The sequence below is a fragment of the Pan troglodytes genome, chromosome 18, assembly GCF_028858775.2.
Source record: "Pan troglodytes isolate AG18354 chromosome 18, NHGRI_mPanTro3-v2.0_pri, whole genome shotgun sequence".
NCBI lineage: Eukaryota > Metazoa > Chordata > Mammalia > Primates > Hominidae > Pan > Pan troglodytes.
The window spans coordinates 71,841,214-71,863,261 of record NC_072416.2 but is presented as its reverse complement, the minus strand read 5'-3'; the positions used below and the strand labels follow the sequence as shown (position 1 = coordinate 71,863,261).

At 42.4% G+C, this 22,048-nt stretch overlaps 1 protein-coding gene across 3 annotated transcripts in view; it reads right to left on the bottom strand.

The window, feature by feature from the left end:
* The window catches only part of HYDIN (HYDIN axonemal central pair apparatus protein), a 423,676-nt gene that overhangs the window by 14,416 nt on the left and 387,212 nt on the right, over nucleotides 1–22,048 (bottom strand). For all 3 annotated transcript variants that reach the window (XM_016930119.4, XM_016930120.4, XM_009431186.5), the window contains exons 76-83: nucleotides 19,957–20,126; nucleotides 17,583–17,781; nucleotides 15,571–15,729; nucleotides 13,745–14,022; nucleotides 12,707–12,926; nucleotides 9,475–9,687; nucleotides 8,123–8,286; nucleotides 7,118–7,268 (exon numbers count right to left, since the gene is read on the bottom strand). In XM_016930119.4, the coding sequence (XP_016785608.3) occupies nucleotides 7,118–7,268; nucleotides 8,123–8,286; nucleotides 9,475–9,687; nucleotides 12,707–12,926; nucleotides 13,745–14,022; nucleotides 15,571–15,729; nucleotides 17,583–17,781; nucleotides 19,957–20,126 (1,554 nt within the window). The remainder of the gene's footprint in view (nucleotides 1–7,117; nucleotides 7,269–8,122; nucleotides 8,287–9,474; nucleotides 9,688–12,706; nucleotides 12,927–13,744; nucleotides 14,023–15,570; nucleotides 15,730–17,582; nucleotides 17,782–19,956; nucleotides 20,127–22,048) is intronic.

Sequence of the window (22,048 nt, the reverse complement as noted above, 5' to 3'; positions counted from 1 at the left end):
TGCACTTCACTTTATTGTACATTGCGGATATTGCATTTTTAAAAATAAATTGAAGTTTGTGACAACCCTGTGTTGAACAAGTCTATTAGTACCATTTTTCCAACAGCATGTGCTCACTTTGTATCTCCGTGTCACATTTAGGTAATTCATATTTGAACATTTTCCATTATTTTTATTTTTCATAAATATGGGGTCTGACTGTGTTTCCCAGGCTGGTCTTGAACTCCTGACTTCAAGCAATTCTCCTGCCTTGGTCTCTCAAAGTGTTGGGATTATGGGCATGAGCCACCATGCCTGGTTGTTTCATTTTTTTGATATCTGTTATGATGATCTGTGATCAGTGATTTTGGATATTGATATAGCTTGGCTTTGTGTCCCCACCCAAATCTCATCTTGAATTGTAATCCCCACATGTCAAGGGAGAGACCTGGTGGGAGGTGATTGGATCATGGGGGTGATTTCCCCCATGCTGTTCTCATGACAGTGAGTGAGTTCTCAGGACATCTGATGGTTTTATAAGGGGCTCTTCCTGTTTGCTCACCACTCTCTCTTGCCTGCCACCATGTGAGATGTGCCTCTTCCCCTTTTGTCATGATTGTAAGTCTCCTGAGGCCTCCCCAGCCCTGTGGAACTGTGAGTTAATTAAACCTCTTTTCTTTAGAAATTACCCAGTCTTCGGTATGCTTTATAGCAGTGTGAAAATGGACTAATATAAATGTTACTATTGTAATTGTTTTGGGGTGCTATAAACTGTGCCATACAAGATGGTGAACTTAATCAGTAAATGTTGTGTGTGTTTGGACTGCTCCACTGCCTGCCTATTCCCTCATCTCTATCCCTTCCTCGGGCCTCCCTATTCCTTGAGACATAACAACATTGAAATTAGGCAAATTAATAACCCTATAATGGCATCTAAGTTAAAGTGAAAGGAAGTGTCACATGGCTCTCACTTTAAGTCAAAAGCTAGAAATGATTAAGCTTAGTGAGGAAAACGTGTCAAAACCCGAGGTAGGCAGAAATCTAGGCCTCGTGCACCAAACACTTAGCCAAATGAAGAATGCAAAGGAAAAGTTCTTAAAGGAAATTAAAAGAGCTACTCCAGTGAACTCACCAATAATAATAATTATATAATAAGAATTATTGCTGATATGGATAAAGCGTTAGTGGTCTGGATAGAAAATCAAACGAGTTATAGCATTCCCTTAAGCCAAAGCCTAATCCAGAACAAGGATCTAACTCTCTTGAATTCTATGAAGGCTGAAGAAGTAAGGAAACTGCAGAAAAAAGTTTGAAGCCAGCAGATGTTGGTTCATAAGGTTTATGTAAAGAAGCTGTTGCCATAACATAAAAATATAAGGTGAAGCAGCAGGTGCTGACGTAGATGCTGCAGCAAGTTATCCAAAAGATCTAGCTAAGATAATTGTTAAAGGTAGCTACACTAAACGACAGATTTTCAATGCAGATAAGCCAGCTTTCTATTGGAAGAAGATGTCATTTAGGACTTTCATAGCTAGAGAAGAGAAATCAATGCCTGGCTTCAAAGTTTCAAAGGACAGGCTGACTCTTGTTCAGGGCAAATGCACCTGGTGACTTTCAGTTGAAGCCAATGCTCACTGACTATTCTGAAAATCTTAAGGCCTTTAAGAATTATGTTAAATCTACTCTGCCTATGCTCTAGAAATGGAACAACAAATCCTGGATGACAGCACATCTGATTTCTAATTACAGGGTGGCTTACTGAATATTTTAAGCCCACTGTTGAGACCTACTGCTCAGAAAATAGATTCCTTTCAAAATATTACTTCTCTTTAATAATGCACCTGGACACCCAGGAGCTCTGATGGAACTGTACAGGAGATGAATGTTGTTTTCATGCCTGCTAACACAACATCTATTCTGCAGCCCACAGATGAAGGAGTCATTTTGACTTTCAAGTCTTGTTATTTAAGAAATACATTTCATAGGGCAATAGTTGCCATAGATAATGATTCTTCTGATGGGTCTGGGCAAGGTAAACTGAAAACCTTCTGGAAAGGATTTGCCATTCTAGATGCCATTAAGAACATCTGTGATTCACTGGAGAAGGTCAAACCCTCATGTATGCCTTTGAGGAGTTCAAGACTTCAGTAACTTGAGAAGTAGAGGAAGTAAACTGTAGATGTAGCAGAAATAGCAAGAGAACGAGAATTAGAGGTGGAGCTTGAAGATATGACTGAATTGCTACAATCTCATTATAAAACTTGAATGAATGTTGAGTTGCTTCTTATGGATGAGCAAAGGAAGTGGTTTCTCAAGATGGGATTTATTCATGGTGAAGATGCCATGAACATTGTTGAAATGACAACAAAGGATTTAGAATATTCACAAACTTAATTGATAAAGCAGCAGCAGGATTTGAGAGGACTGACTCCGATTTTGGAAGAAGTTATATTGTGGGTAAAATGCTTTCAAACAGCATCACATGTTACAGAGTAATTTTTCATGAAAGGAAGAGTTAATTTATATGGCAAATTTCATTGTTGTCTAATTTTAGGAAATTGCCACAGTCACCCCCACCTTCAGTAACCACCACCCTGATCAGTCAGCAGCCATCAACATCGAGGCAAGACCCTCCACCAGCATAAAGATTATGACTCACTGAAGGCTCAGATGATCATTAGGATTTTTAAGCAAATAAGTAATTTATAATTCAGGTATGTACATTACTTTTAAAGACCTAATGTTATTGTACACTTAATAGACTACAATACAATGTAAACATAACCTTTATATGTACCAGGAAACAAAAAATATTGTGACTCACTTTATTGCAATATTAGCTTTGTCATGGTGGCCTGGAACCGAACCCACAGTATTTCTGAGGTATGTCTGTAATTTAATTTTCTGCCTCATTCACATTCTCTCTCATTCTCTTCTTCCCAGAGAATGTTATGTTATGTTTAGAACAGTTGCTGTGAAGTCTGCCTGCTAAATCCAACATCTGGCCCGTCTTGGAGTCAGTTTCCATTGACTTCTTTTTTTCTTGACTATGGATCCCATTTTTCTGATTCTCCACAGGTCTAGTAATTTTTATTTGTGTACTGGACAATGCTGATGATCATTGTAGAGATTCTGGATTCTGTTGTCTTCCTTTTAACAGTGTTGATTTTGTTGTAGGAGGTAGTTGAATCACTGACTTAAATTTGTGTGGGTTTGGTTTTATGCTTTGTTAGAGCACATCCGTGTAAAGCTCAAGGTATTTATCAGGACCTTCTGACTTGCTGGGATTCAATCTCCAGATTTTGTCCTCCCTGTAGAACTTGCAGGTGCTTAGTTTTAGGCTTTTTTAAAGGGCTGATAAAGAGAAGGCCTTATACTAAGGGAATGGCCCTTTCTCCTAAGTCTTTCTTCTGGCTTTTCTAGTATTTTAGCTGGGTTCTCAGGATTTTAATGAGGTATTAATGCAATCTCTTTCCTTTGGCTGGGCCAGACCTCTAATGTTCCCCAGCACTGATTAACACATAGTATTGCTATTCCTTTATCAACCACATAGCAGCTGCTCCCTGGTAAATCTCATGTTGTCTCACCCTGCACATGTGCAACTCTTAGCCAAGGATAATGAAGGGAACGCTCATGCTGTCTTCTGACCTGTCCTCTTTACTCATGCACTGGTCCCTTCTCTCTGGTGTCCTACCCTGTAGAGACTAGCCTTTTTGAATGTCCCAAACTCTGATTTCTGCCTCCTCAGCTCCTTGGCGGCTGCTGTGCTTTGCTTGGACTCTAGCTCACTGAATTGTAGTCAGGAAATTGTCCTTAGGCAGAGAACCAGGATAATCATGGGGATTCGTCATGAGTTTTCCTTCCTTTTCGAGGATTGCAGTATTGTGCTGCCTGTTGTCCAATGCCTGAGAAAAGTTGCCTCAGAGATTTTGTTGAGTTTTATATGTTTTTTTTAATAGTGGGAGGATTATAAAATGGAGTATTATAATCATTATAACCAGAAGCAGAAATGCTTTTTATTCTTTGAAAAATGTTTGTTATTATTTTTAATTTCAATATGTATTACTGTAAGGAGACTGGTGATTTGGGTTCACTCTGTCATTTTTACTCCAAAGTCTTTTCACTTATATTTTTACATATCTTTATTTTGTTTAAATCTACAGTTTATGAATATCTCTATTCTCTTCCTACTCTTCTCTCTGAATGAGAAACCTTCTCTTATTTCCCCCATTCAATTCCTCCAGAATGAGGAAATGCTTCTCATTGCCTTATTTTATTCTTCCCCTTGCTATTTTCTATGTTCAGGTCATATGAAATATTTATCTTAGATTGTCTTTCAACAATTGTTTAAAATTACCTATCAATTTAATTTTGATTATTTGCTTATTATATCCTTGTACTTTCCTCTTTGATTCACTTTTTTTTTTTTTGAGACAGGGTCTTGCTCTGTTGCCCAGGCTGGAGTGCAGTGGTGTGATCTCGGCTCACTGCAACCTCTGCCTCCTGGGTTCAAGCAATTCTCTTGCCTCAATATGGGGTTTCACCATGTTGGCTAGGCTGGTCTTGAACTCCTAACCTCAAGTGATCCACCCACCTCAGCCTCCCAAAGTGCTGGAATTACAGGCATGAGCCACTGCACATGGCTCACTTACTTATTTTTTAAGGTTTCTAATTCAGAAAGTTTTAATTTTGTATTTATTTTCAGATAGAATTTGTGCATATGGGTGGGTTACTTTTTTTTTTTCTTTTTTTTGAGACACAGTTTTGTTCTGTTGCCCAGGTGGAGTGCAGTGGTGTCACCTCGGCTCACTGCAGCCTCAATCTCCTGGGCTCAATCAGTCCTCCTACCTCAGCCTCCTGAGTAGCTGGGACTATAGGTGCGTGCCAGCCCACCTTGGCCTCCCAAAGTGTTGGGATTACAGACGTGAGCCACTGTGCCTGGCCCTGGGTCAGTTACTTTGAGTCCCTGCATGTCCAAGTTTTGCTGTCATAAGAGTTTTGTCTGGAAAAAGAGTTCTAGATTGACAATCATTCTCACTCTGAAATTTGGATAGCTTATTCCATTATCTTCTTGTATTTAGTGTTGCCACAAGAAGTCTTATGTTACCATGATTATTAGTTCCTTTTATTTCCTCTAGAATCATTTAGGACTTTCTCTTTCATCCCGGTTTTCTGAAACGTTGCTCTAATGTATTTAGATGTGAGTATTTTTTTCATTCACCCTGTTTGGCAACTTGATGGACCCATTCGATTAGAAGACTTGATCTTCTTAAAAAGCCCTGGAAATATTTCTTCAGTTATTTTGTTGAATACTTTCTTCCTTCCAGTATCTTGTTTCTCTTTCAGGAGCTCCCATTACATATATATTAGAACTTCTTGATTTATACATTGTCTCATATTTCCTTTCATTCTGTTTTTGAAACAGCTTTATTGAGATATAACTCACATACCATACAATCCCTCATTTAAAGTGTTCTATTTAGTGGTTTGCAGTATATTCACAAGGCAGCATAGCCATCACCACAATAAACTTTAGAACATTTTCATAATCCCTAAAACCCTATAACCATTAAGTCACTCCCCTTTTCCCCAACCCATCCTCTCCAGCCCTTGGTACCATGAATCGACTTTCTGTTTCTGTAGATTGGCTTATTCTTCAAATTTCATACACCCGGAATCATACAATATGTGAATGGCTTCTTTCACCTATATTTCAAAGCATACATTCACTTTCATTTCAAATCATACATTTGTTACTGGCTTCATTCACTTAGCATAATGTTTTATAGCAGGTATCAATATTTTATTTCCATTTCTTTTTATTGTCAAATTCCATTCTATTTATACACTTACCAGTTCATCGAAATTTGGGTTGTCTCTACGTTTTGGCTCTTATAAATAATGCTGCTATGAATATTTGTGTATAGATTTTTGTGTGCACATATGTTTTCATTTCTCTAGGGTATTACCTAGGAGTTAAATTGGTGAATCATATGGTAACTCTATGTTTAACCATTTGAGGAACTGCCAGACTGTTTTCCAGGGCAGCTGCACCATGTTATACTCCCACCTGCAGTGTATGAGGGTCCCAATTTCTCCACATCCTTGCTGATGCTTGTTATTATTTCATTTCATTCCATTTCTTTGTCCTCAGGGGCTAAGGTCTGGTGATATTACTCAGCTCCATCTTGTAACTTATTAGTAATCTCCATTATAAAGTCCATCCCTCCTGCATGGTTTTCTAAATATTTTATTTTTCATTTCTAGAGTCTCTAATTGATTCTTTTTCACAATAGCTTATCCTTATTTCATGAGTATGATTTTCTCCCTTCGGGGATATAAATAATATTCACTTAAAGTTTTCTGTTTGCTTTAATAACTCTTTCTTTTCAGAGGTGATTTACTCATTTATTGAGTAGGTGTTTCTATTTTATGGTAACTTTTTTTAGATGTTTCATGATGTCTTGTTTTGAGGTTCTCTTAAAATCTTGTCTGTCTGTGAATGCTGATCTGATGAGATGTGATTGGAGCATCCTACTCAGTTATTGTAGAAAAGGAGATCTCACACTGCTGGATGCGTCTTGCCAGCATTTCTCTCTCTCTCTCTCTCTCTCTCTCTCTCTCTCTCTGTGTGTGTGTTCCTAGATACTTTTTTCTTTTTCTTTTTACTTTAAAATGTTTCCCCAAGTGATTCTATCCCACATCTTAGCTCCAAATGCTATCTATAAATGAAAAATTCCCAAATGTTATCTTTAGTCCCGACCTCTCCCATGAGCTACAGATCCACACATGCTCCTTTTCTTCAAAGCACTTATCTCATTTTGTAATTATACATCCATAGTGCAATTATTTGAGCAATGCCCATCTCTCTCCACTAGACTGTGTGTTCTGTGAGAACAGAGATTGTGCCTATTCAGGTCGCTGATGTGTTACCAGCCATCAGTATAGTACATGGCATATGTGCTCAACAGATACTTGTTAAACCACTGAATGAATGAGGTGAAACAACTCATGTGTGAGAGACCCTGTGATGTCTTGGAGCAGTGACTATGGGGGCCATCTTTACTTGCTAACACCAGGATCAAACTCAGGGCCAAATGTCCTGAGTTCCAGGGTGGTGCCTTTGCTATGTAGATACCTTTGCAGTGTACGTTCCCTCCTTGTGGGAAAAGAAGTTCAGCTTGTAGTCCTTCTTAGAGCCAGACAGTACATCAATGTAATCAAGGCCCTTCATAGTGATGCTTAGGTCCGGCTTCTCTGGTTTCAGTATTTCCACGATGACCCGGAATCTGGGGCATCATAGGAGAACACAAGAGGGGAGAGGAAATGAGACCGTTAACCCATAGGAAAAAAGGAGAAGTGCCAGCTGTACTCTTGATTTTATGGGAAGTGCATGGCTCCAGGGTTCTAGTCTTCACCCTGTCACTAACAATAATGGGAACTGCCATTTACTGGCCACCTATTATGTGCCAGGGACTGAGTGAGTGGCCTGTGTGTTACAGGCATTAATCCTTGCAGTATCTGTAGGAGGTATTAATACATATCACTATCATGTCCACATCACTAAATAGAGGCCAAGAGAAGGAAGATAAGATGCTCCAAGAGAAGGAAGGTAAGATGACTGGTTACTGGCAGAACCAGGATTCAAATTTAGGTCAGGCCTTTACCCACTATGCTAAGCAGGAAGCCTTCAGTACATTGTGCCTGGTCTCCCAGTCTAGAGTTCCTTCTCTGTAAAAGAAGGGGACCATGCTTGTTGGCCTTGAGCTTTCCTGGTGCCCGATTTCCACTCTGCTCCTACTGCAAGGACAAGATCCAAGGACTTGCTTCTCTGGCCAGTGGCTTAGGTGATAACACAGAACACTCAGCAATAACAGTGGTAATTATCATTATGATAATAACAGCTAACATTTATCGAATGGTTATTTTGTGCCAGGAGACTTACAAGTAACTAAGCACAGAAAAGAGAATCTCGCTAGAGGCTTAGTGTTCAGGAAATGCCTGGTCACATCAGGGAACTTTGTCTCTAACTCCTTGAGCCCCTCAACATCCTCTAGAGGTCCTAAGTAGGGGAAGGACCAGGCTAGATGGTGAAAGTCCTCCTTTCATCTCCCCACCCAGCCCCCTAGCCCCACCCCCTTACCTCTGGGGCTTGTTCAGCCAGTTGGTGACTGGCAGAAGCTCAGTGTAGGGGGTCTTACATGGCACTTCACGATAGATATTGGCTACAGCTTTGGGGAGCTCAGAAGTCCCATGCAGAGCATACAGCCAGCCGGTCCCATCTGGGAGGGGGAAGAAGAGGGTGCCCTAAGGAGAAGAAGGATGTGATCAGAATGACACACAGCATTCTTTACTAGGTACTTATTGGACACGTAGAGACCCAGGATTAATGGAGGATAATGGAGGCTCTGGAAAGAAACATAATACTTTGGAAGACATCTTGGTGATATAGTTCAGGAGATAGAAAAATGTTCATATGTATCCGAGCCAGGAATCCTATCCCAGAGAGCCTATTGAAGAAAAATCCCTCCAAAGAAAAAAGTTATGCATATATATAAGAACCATTTATAATGTTGATGAAAATTTGTAGATAAACATTCAACAAATGGGACTGTAAAACAAATTGTGGAATTCTCATTCAGTGAAATATCGGGCAGTTATTAAAAATATATTATCATAAAGACCGCATAGTTAAATAGAAAAATGCTACTGCTATACTGTAAAGTGAAAACAAACTGAATGTAAGATTGGGTATGTTATGATGATAGTTATGGCTGTATCTGAATAAGGATTGGTAGTGAAGATAGAAAAGAAAAGTTCATTTTTTAATAGGGTGAAATATTGTGGCCACTTTTTTTTGTTTTGTTACAGTCACCATTATGTTATTTATGCAATTAAGTGAAACATTAATTACTTGATGCTTGGTCTGCACTCCATTTCAGAACTGAGCCCCTGGCTCTACGAGAATCCCTGTACATTAAAATAAAAAATGAAAAAAGGAAGCCAAAGCTTGATAATCTGCACAATTCCCAAATCCTCACTATTCCAACATGATCTGGGTGTTCCCCACCTAACATTCTCTGAGCTCTCAGCTTCCAAAGTGTTTTTTAATTTAATTTTTATTTTTTTGAGATGGAGTCTCACTCTGTTGCCCAGGCTGGAGTGCAATGGCATGATCTTGGCTCATTGAAACCTCTGCCTCCTGGGTTCAAGCAATTCTCCTGCCTCAGCCTCCCAAGTAGCTGGGATTACAGGTGTGCACCACCATGCCTGGCTAATTTTTGTATTTTTAGTAGAGACAGGGTTTCACCTTGTTGGCCAGGCTGGTCTTGAACTCCTGACCTCAGGTGATCCACCCTCCTCAGCCTCCCAAAGTGCTGGGATTACAGGCATGAGCCACCACGCCCAGCCCCAAAGTGTCTTTTAACCTCATTCACACAGTGCCACCTTCAACTATGCCAGGAAACCAATGGGGGTGGGGGGACCTCAGCCTACCTGGTGCTTGCGGTTCTCCAAGTTCATGGTGCGGGGCCTGTAGGTGATCTCATAGGGCTTGTTTTGCTGGTGGGCCTCCAGGGTGATGAACTCAGGCCCCTCCCAGTGCTCGCCCTCAAAGATGGGGTGCAGATTCCAGGTCTGGTTGGTGCGGTTTGACAGCAGGATGGTCTGTGTGTGCTTGGAGCGCACCTGGCACGTGAAATTCACTACCTGGAAGAAAGCAGGCACCTCATCTTCCATGGCACTTCCCCCTGGTCTGTCTCCAGGGCCAGAGGTACAGAATGTGCGCTGGGGAAGACTGACTTTGACAGTGCTTCCCATCATGAGTTTCAGTGGGTCCGTTTCTTTTTCTTTCATTCACTCAACACATACTTACGGGTACCTTCTATGTGCTAGGCACTGTTCTTGGTGGTAGAGATGTAGCAATGAACGAAATAACAAAAATCTCTGCCCTTGAGCTGAGATTCTAGTAGGGGGAGACAGACACACAAGTGGAATGTAGAGCGTGCAGGATAGAAATAAGTGCCAAGGGGAAAGACAAAGTAGAGGGGGTGCCAGATTGGGAGTGGGTTTGAGTTTTTACACAGTGTGATCAGGAAGGGCCTAACTGAGCACATGTATTTGATTAAAGACCAAGAAGGATGAAGCAGGGGAGACCTGGGGAAGAGCCTGAGTGAGCCTGAGTGTAACTGGCAGAGGAAATGCCAGTTACAAAGCTCCTGGTTTTGACAAAAGGCAGGCAGGCCAGTGTGGCAAATGTGAAGTGAGTGAGGGGGAGATAAAGTGACAGGGGACAGCACGCAGGGTCTTGGAGTCATGGTAGACACTTTTTTTTTTTTTTTTTAGTTGAAAAAGGAGGACTTACGAGTATTTTGAGTAGAGTGACCTGATCTGATCTATGCTCTAACAGAACTGCTCTAGATGCTTAGAGGTGACAGAGGAAGAGAGATTAACTAGAAGACACTTGCAATAGGCCAGGTGGGGGATGACGGTGGCTTAGGTGGCACTGGTAGCACTGGGGATGGTGGAAAGTGGGTATATTCCAGTTGTACTTGGAAGAGCCAATAGCATTTACTTCTGTATGGTATGTTGGGTATAGGTGGAAGAAGGCTCAAGAATGACACCCAAGTTTTTAGTCTGAGCAATGAGCAGAATGGAGATGCCCTTTACTGATGTGGGATTGACTGTGGGAGGAGCAGGTTTCAGTGAGAGATCGGGAGCTCAGGTTTCATACATGTTAAATTTGAGATGCCTATTCGTCAAGCAGGAAGTAGAATTTAGAAATCTGGGGTTCAAGGGAAGAGTCCAGGCTGGAGATAAAGATTTGGGAGTTGTCAGTAGAACAATTTCATTGTTGTTATTACTGTTGTTGTTTTATACAGATAGGATCTCACTATGTTGTCCAGGCTGGTCTTGAACTCCTGAGCTCAAGCGATCCTCCTGCTTCAGCCTCCCAAAGTGCTGGGATTACAGGCACGAACTACTGTGTCCAGCCTAACAGTGTTTTTTTTTAGGCCAAGAAACTGGCTGAAATCAACAAGAAATGATGGTATGTAGAAGAAAGAAGGAATCTAAGGACTAGTTCTTGACTGACAAACTCCAATGTTAAGAAGAATCAGAAGGCCAGGCTTGGTGGCTCATGCCTGAAATACCAGCACTTTGGGAGGCCAAGGTGAGTGGATCACCTGAGGTCAGGAGTTTGAGACCCACCCGGCCAACATGGCAAAACCCTGTCTCTACTAAAAATATAAAAATTAGCTAGGCGTGATGGTGGGGGCCTGTAATTCCAGCTACTTAGGAGCTGAGTTAGGAGAATTGCTTGAATCTGGGAGGCAGAGGTTGCAGTGAGCCGAGATCATGCCACTGCACTCCAGCCTGGGGAACAGAGTGAGACTCTGTCTCAGAAAAAAACAACAAAAAAAAACAAGAAACAAACAGAAGATGAGAAGGAGAAGCCGGTGAGTAGGAAGAAACCCAGGAGAGAGTGGTGTGCTGGAGCCAAGTGAAGGAAGTGTTTGCAGGAGGAGGAACGGGTTTATGGTGTCAAATGCTCCCTATAGTTAAAGAAAGAACTGGCTATTGGATTGGTATTGGCATAAAGATGGTCAAATAGATCAATAGATGAGAACAGAACCCACATATATATGATCAATTGATTCTCATTTACAATCAATGACAAAGGTGCCAAGGCAATTCAGTAGAGAAAAGAGTCTTTTCAACAAGTGGTACTAGAATAATTGGATATCCATGTACAAAAAATTTTTGATCCATATCTCACACTATATACAGAAATTAACTCCGAATAGACTAAAGACCTAAACACAAAACTTATATTCGGAATATATAAAGAGCTCTCGAAACTTTAATAAGAAGACCAACGACCTAATTAAAAATAAACAGAAGATTTGAACAGACACTTTAACTAAGACAATACAGGGCTGGCAAATAAGTACTTGAAAAGTTGCTTAACATCATTAGTCATTAGGAAAATAAAGCCTCCATGAGATACCTCTACATACTGATTAGAATGGCTGAAATTTAAAACAACTGACTATCAACTGTTGACGAGGATGTGAAGTAAGTGGAGATGTCAGACATTGCTGGTGGCATTGTAAAAGGACACAACCGCTTTGGAAAATAGTTTGGCAGTTTCTTACAAAGGTAAACATACGCCTACCACATGACCCAGCCATTCCACAACTAGGTATTTATCCAAGAGAAATGAAAGCATATGTTCCTGCTGAGACTTATAAATACAAGTTCATAGCATACTGTATGATTCCATTCATATAACATTCTTTAACAAAATTATAGACAGGAAGATTGGGTGTCATTTCTACCATAAGCAGTGTTGCTAGGTAACACAGCTGATGGTTCAGTTAGGTTCCCAGGAACAAGGCTAGCAGAGGGATATACCAAGGCCATTTTTTTTTTAAACCATAGAAAAGGAGAAAGGTGTTAATGCTTTACTCATAGATCTTAGAATGTGATCTAGCCAGGGATGTCAAAGCAGGCTTCCTTGAGAATGTAATGTTTCAGATGAGAGCTGAAGAATGGAAAGGAATAAACCAAATGAAGAGGGGAGAATGAATATTCCAGCAGTGGAAACGGTGTATTCACAGGCCTCATGGAGGGAGGGGGCAGGCCTGCATGTTTGAAGGAGGCCTGGCTGAGTTCACTTGCTGGGGTCACTCCTGCCACTGGGCCACCCCGGGCAGCACCTACTAACCTCTTTTACTGCAGGTGGTCCCACGCAGACTCCAGACAGGGTTAGGCTCAGAGGACTGCCTCCCTGGATGTAGCAGAGAATGTTTTTACAAAGGCTCTCCTTTCCCACCTCGGTGGGATGGTAGGTCACTTCAAAAGAAACCTCCATGCCTGAGGTAATATAGCCTTCTTCTGGGCTAATGGAGAAATGAGGCTCAAATTTTTTGATGTCCCATTTAAACCTTTTCCAAGACAAAAGAAGACAAGAAAGAGAGTTTATGGATGTTGTAAGGGTGTCCTCAATGCTACTGAGAACAAGAGACTGCCTGGGCTGAGGTTCACCTCCCTTGAGTCTATCCTAGCACCTAGGAGGAGAAAGATCTGCCAGACAGAGCAGAAGCACTGGGGAATGTGGGCTAAGGTCACTTCCTGGGTAGGTGGACTTGGCTCCTTTGCAGAGCTGAGCCAAGGGCAGGAAGTGGCTGCATCTTATTATCCATGAGTGACACATCAGGGAACATATGCATGAACACACATACACATGTGTCGTGTACTTAAGGTCACACAGCTAGGAAGTGGCTGGGCTAGGACAGAAATCCTTCTGGGACTGTGGTCTTAACTGTTCCCTGCACTGCTTCTTGGTTCAGATCCCGGGGGATGGCGACAATCCCTTCCTGTGAGAGTTGCCTCTGTTCTGGGTGGCACTGGTATCCCATGGTCCTGTGTGGTCCTCCCTCTGTGGTTGGGCACTCGCTTATCTGTGAAATGGGTAGGTAGCAGTCTTGGTCTCATAGAACTGTAGTTGGATTAAATGATGTGTGCCATGTCAAGGCAGGAAACAGGCATGGACTAAATATCTTCTGTTATCTCAACTGTAGTAATCATAGTAGCAGCAATCACCCCAGTGAGGCCACTGCTGTCACATCTTGAGGGAAGTAGGGGGATGTAAAAGGGAGAGGACAGAAGTAAAAAGTGACTGCACTTGCAGAACAAGTCCAGGGCAGATACAGGGATAGGAGCCTCTGGGGCAGCCTCAGGGTGGGAGACACCGCTCCCTTACCTTGCACCCACATCGCCTGTGTTCAACATGAGGATGCGACGCGTGGCTTGCGTCTGATACACCACGGGTCCAAAGGGAATATGTTCCTGGTCCAGTGAGATCTCCAGGGCCTGGCAGCAGCCGCTAAGGAGGAAGAGGGGGCGCAGGAGCCCCATGCATTCCATGAACACTTCCTCAGAGAAGGGAGGGACACGCTTCTTCGGGGCAAAGATGACTTCCAGTTTACAGACTTCTTTGGGCTTCAGTGCGATGTTGTGGAAGGGCGCCAGGGTGAGGACCTGAATGAAATAGCACCCAGAGTCAGCAGCTGAGGGTGGGAGGCCCTTAAGGCCTCGGTTCCTGGAGGTCTTGCTGCTGCGATTGGAACAGGGGTCAGATCTCACTCCTGCTCTCCCATCAGCTGTGTATGCTTTGGTAAATGACTTCAACTTTCTGTGACTTACTCTATGTTGAAGATTAAGATCATCTCTATAAAATTTGTAGCACATAATAGATATTTAATAAGTATCATTTCCCTTTCCTGACCCTTTCCTAACTTATTCTGTGTACTTCCTTCTTTCTTCCTCCTCCCCGATACAGGAAATAGTAATGGGAAATAAGAAACACTTAGAGCTCTGGCATTTCTCAAGGAGTGTTCCCTGACTCAGTTTCCCTGTGTGGTTGTTAAAATGCAGATTCCGGTTGGGTGCCGTGGCTCACGCCTGTAATCCCAGCACTTTGGGAGGCCGAGGCAGGTGGATCACTTGAGGTCAGGAGTTCGACAACAGCCTGGCCAACATGGCGAAACCCCGTCTCTACTAAAAATACAAAAATTAGCCGGGCTTCGTGGTTCATGCCTGCAGTCCCAGCTACTCAGGAGGCTGAGGCAGGAGAATCACTTGAACCCAGGAGGTGGAGATTGCAGTGAGCTGAGATCACACCAGTGCACTCCAGCCTGGTCGACAGAGTGAGACTCCGACTCAAAAAAAACCAAACAAACATATATATGTGTGTGTGTGTATATATACACACACACATATATATACACACACATATATGTGTATATACACACATATATGTATATATATACACACATATATGTATATATATACACACATATATGTATATATATACACACACACATATATATACACACACACACACATATATATGTTTTTTTTTTTTTTGAGATGGAGCCTTGCTGTGTTGCCCAGGCTGGAGTGCCGTGGCGCGATCTCGACTCACTGCAACCTCCGCCTCCTGGGTTCAAACAATTGTCTGCCGCAGTCTCCTGAATAGCTGGGATTACAGGCACCCGCCACCATACCTGGCTAATTTTTTGTATTTTTAGTAGAGACGGGGTTTCACCATCTTGGCCAGGCTAGTCTTGAACTCCTGGCCTTGTGATCCACCTGCCTCAGCCTCCCAAAGTGTTGGGATTACAGGCGTGAGCCACTATGCCCAGCCTAGGAATGTATCTTAAGCACAGAGTCATGGATGCACAAAGGCTTAAGGAGAAACACCTGAAATGAACGAAAATAGAGAACTGGGCTGTCTACACAATGGAGATGTAAATAAACAAATGACAATGAATGACATGGAAAATGAAATGAAAATGCAAAATGAAAATAATGTTCGTTTTCACAAAAACAGTATGGGACTAGTGCACCCTGTAAAGCCCTATACTGTTTTTGTGAAAATGAACAGAGGGAGCACAGGGAAGGCTCTTAGAATGGTCTGGCACATTACAGATGCACAAGAAATGTGAGCTGCTAGCGTTGCCAGCATGGCCATCCTCATCATCAGGGAGCATGAAGGGGCCGCTAGGAGCCCCTCTGAGCACCAACCTTGGGTTCCTGGAGTTCTGGAATTGTGAACAGAATGGACTGATTAAATGTGAGCTGGGCCAGGCTGTTGTTCATGATGGAAACTGTTCTTTTCACAACCTGCCCTGGTAGGACAGCTCCCAACTTCACAATCCTGTTGGCTGGATCTAGGACTAAAATCTGTGGGACAAGAAAGAGTAGGAAGAAGAGTTCATTAGTTAAAGGGAAAAATAAACATTATATGTCTACTCTGGTGAGGCAAGGGTGGTTCCTTCTCTTTCTGTGCCCTCACTTCTTCATATTGGGTGGGCATCTGCCTACTCAATAAGCATTTAAGTGCCTCAAGTGCCCAGTGAACTCCTCATCACACAATTATACAAGTACAACTGGGTTAAAATATACGTAGGAAAATCTCAGGGCACCTTGAGAGCATATTACATGGGGCTGAAACTAGGCTAGGGGGCTCAGGGGGCCTTTCCGAAGATGGCATGTATACATCGAGAGCTAAAGAAAGGTATGAGCTAGTCAGTTTGAGCCAGAGTGAGTGTGGAATTGGGGAACAACCTAAGGCAGGGAGACAACCTGTGGCCAGGCCCTGAGCCAGAGGGAGTGGCCCAGTGAAGGCCTGAGGCTGGGAGCTAGGACCTGAGAAGATGACTTCAGAGAGGTGGCCAGGTCTTGCAAGGCCTTTTAGGCCATTGCTGAGTGAGAAGTGGGAGAACTGGGCTTCATTCTGGGAGCAATGGGAAGTCAGTGAAGTATGGAGTGTTTGTGAGAGAGCTCTGGCTTCTTTACGGAGACTGGGCTTGAAGAGGGCAAGAAAGAAAGCAGGAGGGAGAGATGATGGTGGTTGGACTAGAACAGTGGCAGTAGAGGCAGAGAAAAGTAGTTATGCTTCCAAGTCCTCAGGTAAGACACTGATTAAAATGGTGTCTGGGTCAGGCCAGGGCCACGCTGAGCCTGCCCTCCAGAATGGCACTGACCCATAATGAGCAGCACCCACTGGTCACTGTCATGGTCAGTCATTAAATTGCACCCCTCCACCCAACTATATTTAAACCCAGCCCACATGTTTCCATTTTGTCTAAAAAGGCAAGAGAGTCTGTCCCACCAGTCATGAGCTCTTGGATGTCTGAGAACATGTGTAAGTCACTTCTGCATCTTCCCAAAATATCCAATACATAATGGGTGCTAAATGAACAAGTGAAAGACCAATAGGAAAATGAATGAATCAATGGCATCAGAAGTGACCTTGTCTCTAGCTTGGGTCCAGACACATTAGCTGGTAATGTCCTGTTGCTCCTATGGCTTGATGGGAAGGCTGCCAGGAATACACCCCTCCCCTGGTTGCTGAAATATGCTATGCATTCCTGAAAGTCTTGGAAGGATTTTAATCTTCCAAAACCTTCTATTAAAATACAGATAATCCCATCAGACAAGCACCTTACACATTTACTAGACACAAGAAGGAAATGAATGAGCAGCAGAATATGACCATTCCCTTTCTATCCAGAGTGCCTGGGTAAAAGAAATGCCTTGAACCAAATATCATCCAGGGATCTGTGGCTGGCTGGAGAATGCTAATCAATGGGGTGTTAAGGAAAGATGTCCCATCACTGAAACACATGTCTGTGTACATTGCTTAAAAATGTTAAAAAAAAATGTTATCTATTAAACCTGAAAACAAACATGCCCTGATGCAGGAGGAAAAGGATATACTTGGGGTGCTGAGTCTGAAAGTCTCAAATTTCTCCAAGAAAAAGAATATTTCTCTAGTGTCTGTGATTACCTGTATCCTTTGATACAGTAAAGTTTGGTATTGAATAAGATCTATGATTCAGTGAGTCTGATCTGGTGATTTGCCCCTTTGTGTTATTAGGAACATCATCTCAGTGGGACTCGCTGACCTACAATAGAGCAGCCTGGGGCAGAGAAGCAGAGGGGCTGGAAGGGTGAAGGGGTTCTGGGGGGCAAAGAAGGATAAGGGTAGAAAGGAGGGTGCCACACCTGAAGGCCTCCCGACTGTCTGTTACCTTCATTTCGGTACCCTTCCCTTTGATTTCGACTGTTTGTTGTGAGAGCCCATTGATTTCAAAGGGAATAAGTTCTTGATAGTTGATACTTTCTCGAGGATAAAAAGTTATCGGAATCTCCAATGTGTTTCTTGGCTTTACCACATCAACACGGCAGTTCACCTCGAGGTGAGTGGTGTTGGTGTACAGACAATCTATGCTGCAGAAAATCAAGAGGAAGAGGCGTAAGCTCCAAGAAGTCTGACCCAGAGGGGCAGATGCTGTCTCCTTGTCTCTTTGGGCTGCACACTGATGGGTTTCCTGCCCTGCTGTCCTAGAGCCACAGAAGTCATTTAAGAGCTAGAAGGGAGCTCAGCAATGACCCAGCCCATGCTCTCTTAGGCACAACCAAGTTGCTCCAAGTCACATCCTGAGATCCTGGCTGAACTGGGTTTCAAACTCAAGGCTCATCACCCTTTGCCCAATATTCTTCACTCTACTGATTCTGTATTTCTTTCTTTCTTTCTTTCTTTTTTTTGGAGACAGAGTCTCACTCTGTCACCCAGGCTGGAGTGCAGTGGCATGATCTCAACTCACTGCAACCTCCACCTCCCAGGTTCAAGCGATTCTCTTGTCTCAGCCTCCTGAGTAGCTGGGATTATAGGTGCATGCCACTGTGCCCAACTAATTTTTGTATTTTTAGTAGATGCAGGGTTTCACCATGTTGGCCAGGCTGATCTTGAACTTCTGACCTCAGGTGATCCACCCACCTCGACCTCCCAAAGTGCTGGGATTACAGGCCACCGCGCCCAGCCTGATTCTCGATTTCTTGATAATGAATCTCATGGTTTTCTACACGAGAGTTTTGTACCCTCTCATAAGAAGGAAGTGCTTCCAGAAGTAATTAGGTAACAAAGCACAGTAGGGAGGAGTATATGTTCTAGAGTCAGGCAGAGAGGAGTCTGGATCCAGGCTCTATCACTAATTACCCAAATGATCTCTGAAGAGTTACGTGGCCCACTTGGGTCTCTGTTTTCTTATCTGTAAAATGGGGGTAATGATAACTATTTCTTAGGGCTGTTGTGAGGATTAAATGAGATTAAGTGACTGAAACAGTCATTAAATAGGGCACAGAGGAAATATTCCATAAAGTGAGCTATTATTATTATGACTAATTGTTCAACCAGAAGGGATCTTAAAAGATCATGTCCACCCTACTCCACATGTGGGTAGGAAGGCACCTAGGCCTTTTCATTACAACCTCTCCTTGTCTGCCTTACAGTCTGTAGAGAAGGAGTCTAGCTAGGCCAACATATAGAGCTCAATGCCTTAAGCAAAGTAAGACTGAGATTACATCAAATCATGCAAGAAGTATAGATAGATAAGATTTAAAATTAGTATTTAAAATTACATGACACACTTATAATTTAATATTCAGGGTACTAATAATAATCATAACAGCAGCAGCAGCAGCTAACAATAACTGGGCATTTCTTATGTTCCAGGCAGTGTTCTAAGCACTGTTCCTAGGTGAACTAATGTAATCATCCTAATAGTCTTATATAGACGTTATTATTATGACTACCATTTCAGGCAAGGAGACAGAGGCATAGAGAGTTTTAAAAATTTGCCCAAGATCACACAACTAGGGAAGAGTTGAAATTTGAACTTAGATCTGTGCTAGCCAATATGGTGGCCACTAGACACATGTGGTTATTAAAATTAAAATTAACATTAATTAAAATAAAATAAAAAATCAGTTCTTTAGTTTCGCTAGCCACATTTTAAGTGCTCTGAAGCCACATTCAGCTATAGGCCACCATATTGGACAATGCAAAAATACAACATTTTCATCATGATGGAAAGTTCTCTAAAGTACTGATAGATAGCTTTGAGTAAACACAGGTCTTTGGGCCAGCCCTTGGAGATTCTATCTCATTAGGTCTTGAATGGGGCTCAGAACCTTGGACTAGAACATCCCACACAGGGATGGTGCCGAGAGGCTGGATTTGAATCAGAAAGCTTAGGCTCAGTACAGGTCTGCTATTTACTGCAAAGCCACTGGCCTGACAAATTTACCTTTTAACTCTTCAAACCTCAGTTTCCAAGTCTATTGCACGACAAGATAAATGGAAGTCATAAAACCTCTCATTAGGTCATTTGGCATTGCTCTACATACTTCACAAAGAGGATTTTTAGCAGGGTAGCTTGTGGCTATCCAAGTATTAGTGTTAGTTATGGGGACAGGGACCTAGGATTCATAGCCACTTTTGTTTGACTCTTACCCATAATCATTTTTTTTTTTTTTTGTCTTGGCAGGGCTTCACCTGTGTGGAATCTGTAGGACCCACAAGCAGCTAGAGAATCATCTGGAGGCTCTGGGAAGCCTGCTTACCTCATAGGTGTTTCTTCCTTGTTGGTAATTACCAGGGTTTTTTTGTATGGGGGCATCCCAGCTTGATAGATAAAGCAGGTCCCAAAGTTGTAGCTGGTGAAGGAGAAATGGATAGCTGGGCTCACAGCACAGCCTGAGATGCTGCACATAAATGTTGGACCATGGCTGATCTGTGAGGAGGAAATGGCAGGGGGACCATGATTAGGAGAAGTAGGAGGAGAGGGCTCTTAAGTCCTCAGGTGAAGCAGGAAAGCAGTTGGTGCTTTAACAAATACAGGTCTCAGGGTGCCATTTCCAGAGATTCCGATTCAGTAGGTTAGAAGTTTGTGTATTGAAGAAAAGTTCCTCTGTAATCAGGCCCTACACTGCCTGCCACTTTGCTCTTGCAGCAATGATTCAGCTTGAAGGCTCAGGGGTATACCAGGCACTGCTAGTTACTACCCAATATCCGCTCCCCATGGCTTCCTTCCTAGCAGGACTCTGATTGGATGCCCATGTGCCTAGGTGCAAATGCTTCATTTTACACCCTCCTTTGAAGCTCAGGATGGCCATCAGACATAGTTCCAGTCATTGAGATGTAAACAGAAGAGGACAAGAGGGTGTTCTATCTTGAATAAAGAGGCAAAGCCTTTCTGGGGAAGTTCTTTGCCCTCACACTCTTCCCCTTTCTTTTCACTCTGGAATGCAGATATAGGATGTCAGGTAGAATGGTCATCTTGTGACCAGGAGATGACAAGAAGGAGAACAAGGCTAATATGCCAAGGATGAAAGAGTGGAAAGATGGAAAGAGCACAGGTCATCATCTGGACTCTCAATCACAAGGTAATATGTGACTCATTGGTACATGAAGTTAATTTGCTCTTCACAAACTCCTCATAACGTGAATTTTCATAAATTGATAATTGATTTCAAATAAATTATCTATTATTCATTCTAAGCATCATTAGAATAAACATTATTAGAATAAACGTAGAATAAACATTCATTTTAAACATTATTAGAATAAGTCAGCAGTCATTGGTACAAGCTATCATAAATAACTTTATACATTTAAAAACATTTTCTTATTCAAAGCTTTTATTTTTCTTTTCTTTCAACTTTTAAGTTCAGGGGTACATGTGCAGGATATGCAGGTTTGTTACATAGATAAATGTCCAAGGCTTTTAAAGTGTTTACATTTTGTGGCTGATTCAATGAAAAGGATGTAAATTTATCATCTTCAACTCTTCTGCCAACCAGAGTAGAAAGATCTTGTAACATGTTACGTTTCTGTTTGCTCTAAGAAATGTAAGTTCTGAAAAAGTTCTCAAAAGGAATAGGTCCCTTCTGAAGCCACAAACCAGGCTTTTCTCAGAGAAGATGGCTGCAACTTTGCTGCTGAGTTCCAGGCCAAGAAAACCGTGGAGCTTCCTGAACTCTCAATGACCAGTGATGCACCTTGGATTTTTTCATGGCTTGAATGTTTGTCTCCTCCAAAACTCATGCTGAAATTTAATTGCCATTGTGATGGTATTGGGAAGTGGGACCTTTAAGAAGTGATTGGTCATGAGGGCTTGCCCTCATGAATGGACTAATGCCATCACCGTAGGAGTGCGTTTGCTATGGCAGGAATAAGTTCACTCCTTCTTGCTCTCTCTCTCTGTCTCTCTCTTCCTCCTGCCCCATCCCCGAACTTTCTTCCCCTAACCATTGCCCTTTCATCATGTGATGCCATCTGCCATGTTATGATGCAGCCATAAGGCCCTCACCAGATGCTGGCAACTTGATATTGAACTTCCCAGGGTCCAGAACCATGATCCTAAACATTTCTATTCCTTATAAATTACCCAGTCTCAGGTATTCTGTTATAGAAGTGCAAAACAGATGAAGACAGGTTCCAGTGGTTTTACACCCATCTTTCTATCAATCACCTTCTTCCTGAGGATTTGATAAAGATGATGTGTTAGGCTGGGCATCCCAAATTTCTTTCCATTGTGGTTGAAGAACATACTTTGCATGATTTCAATCCTTTTAATTTATTGAGGTATGTTTTATGGCCTAATATCTGGTCAATCCTGGACAATGTTCCATGTTCACTTGAAAAGAATGTCTA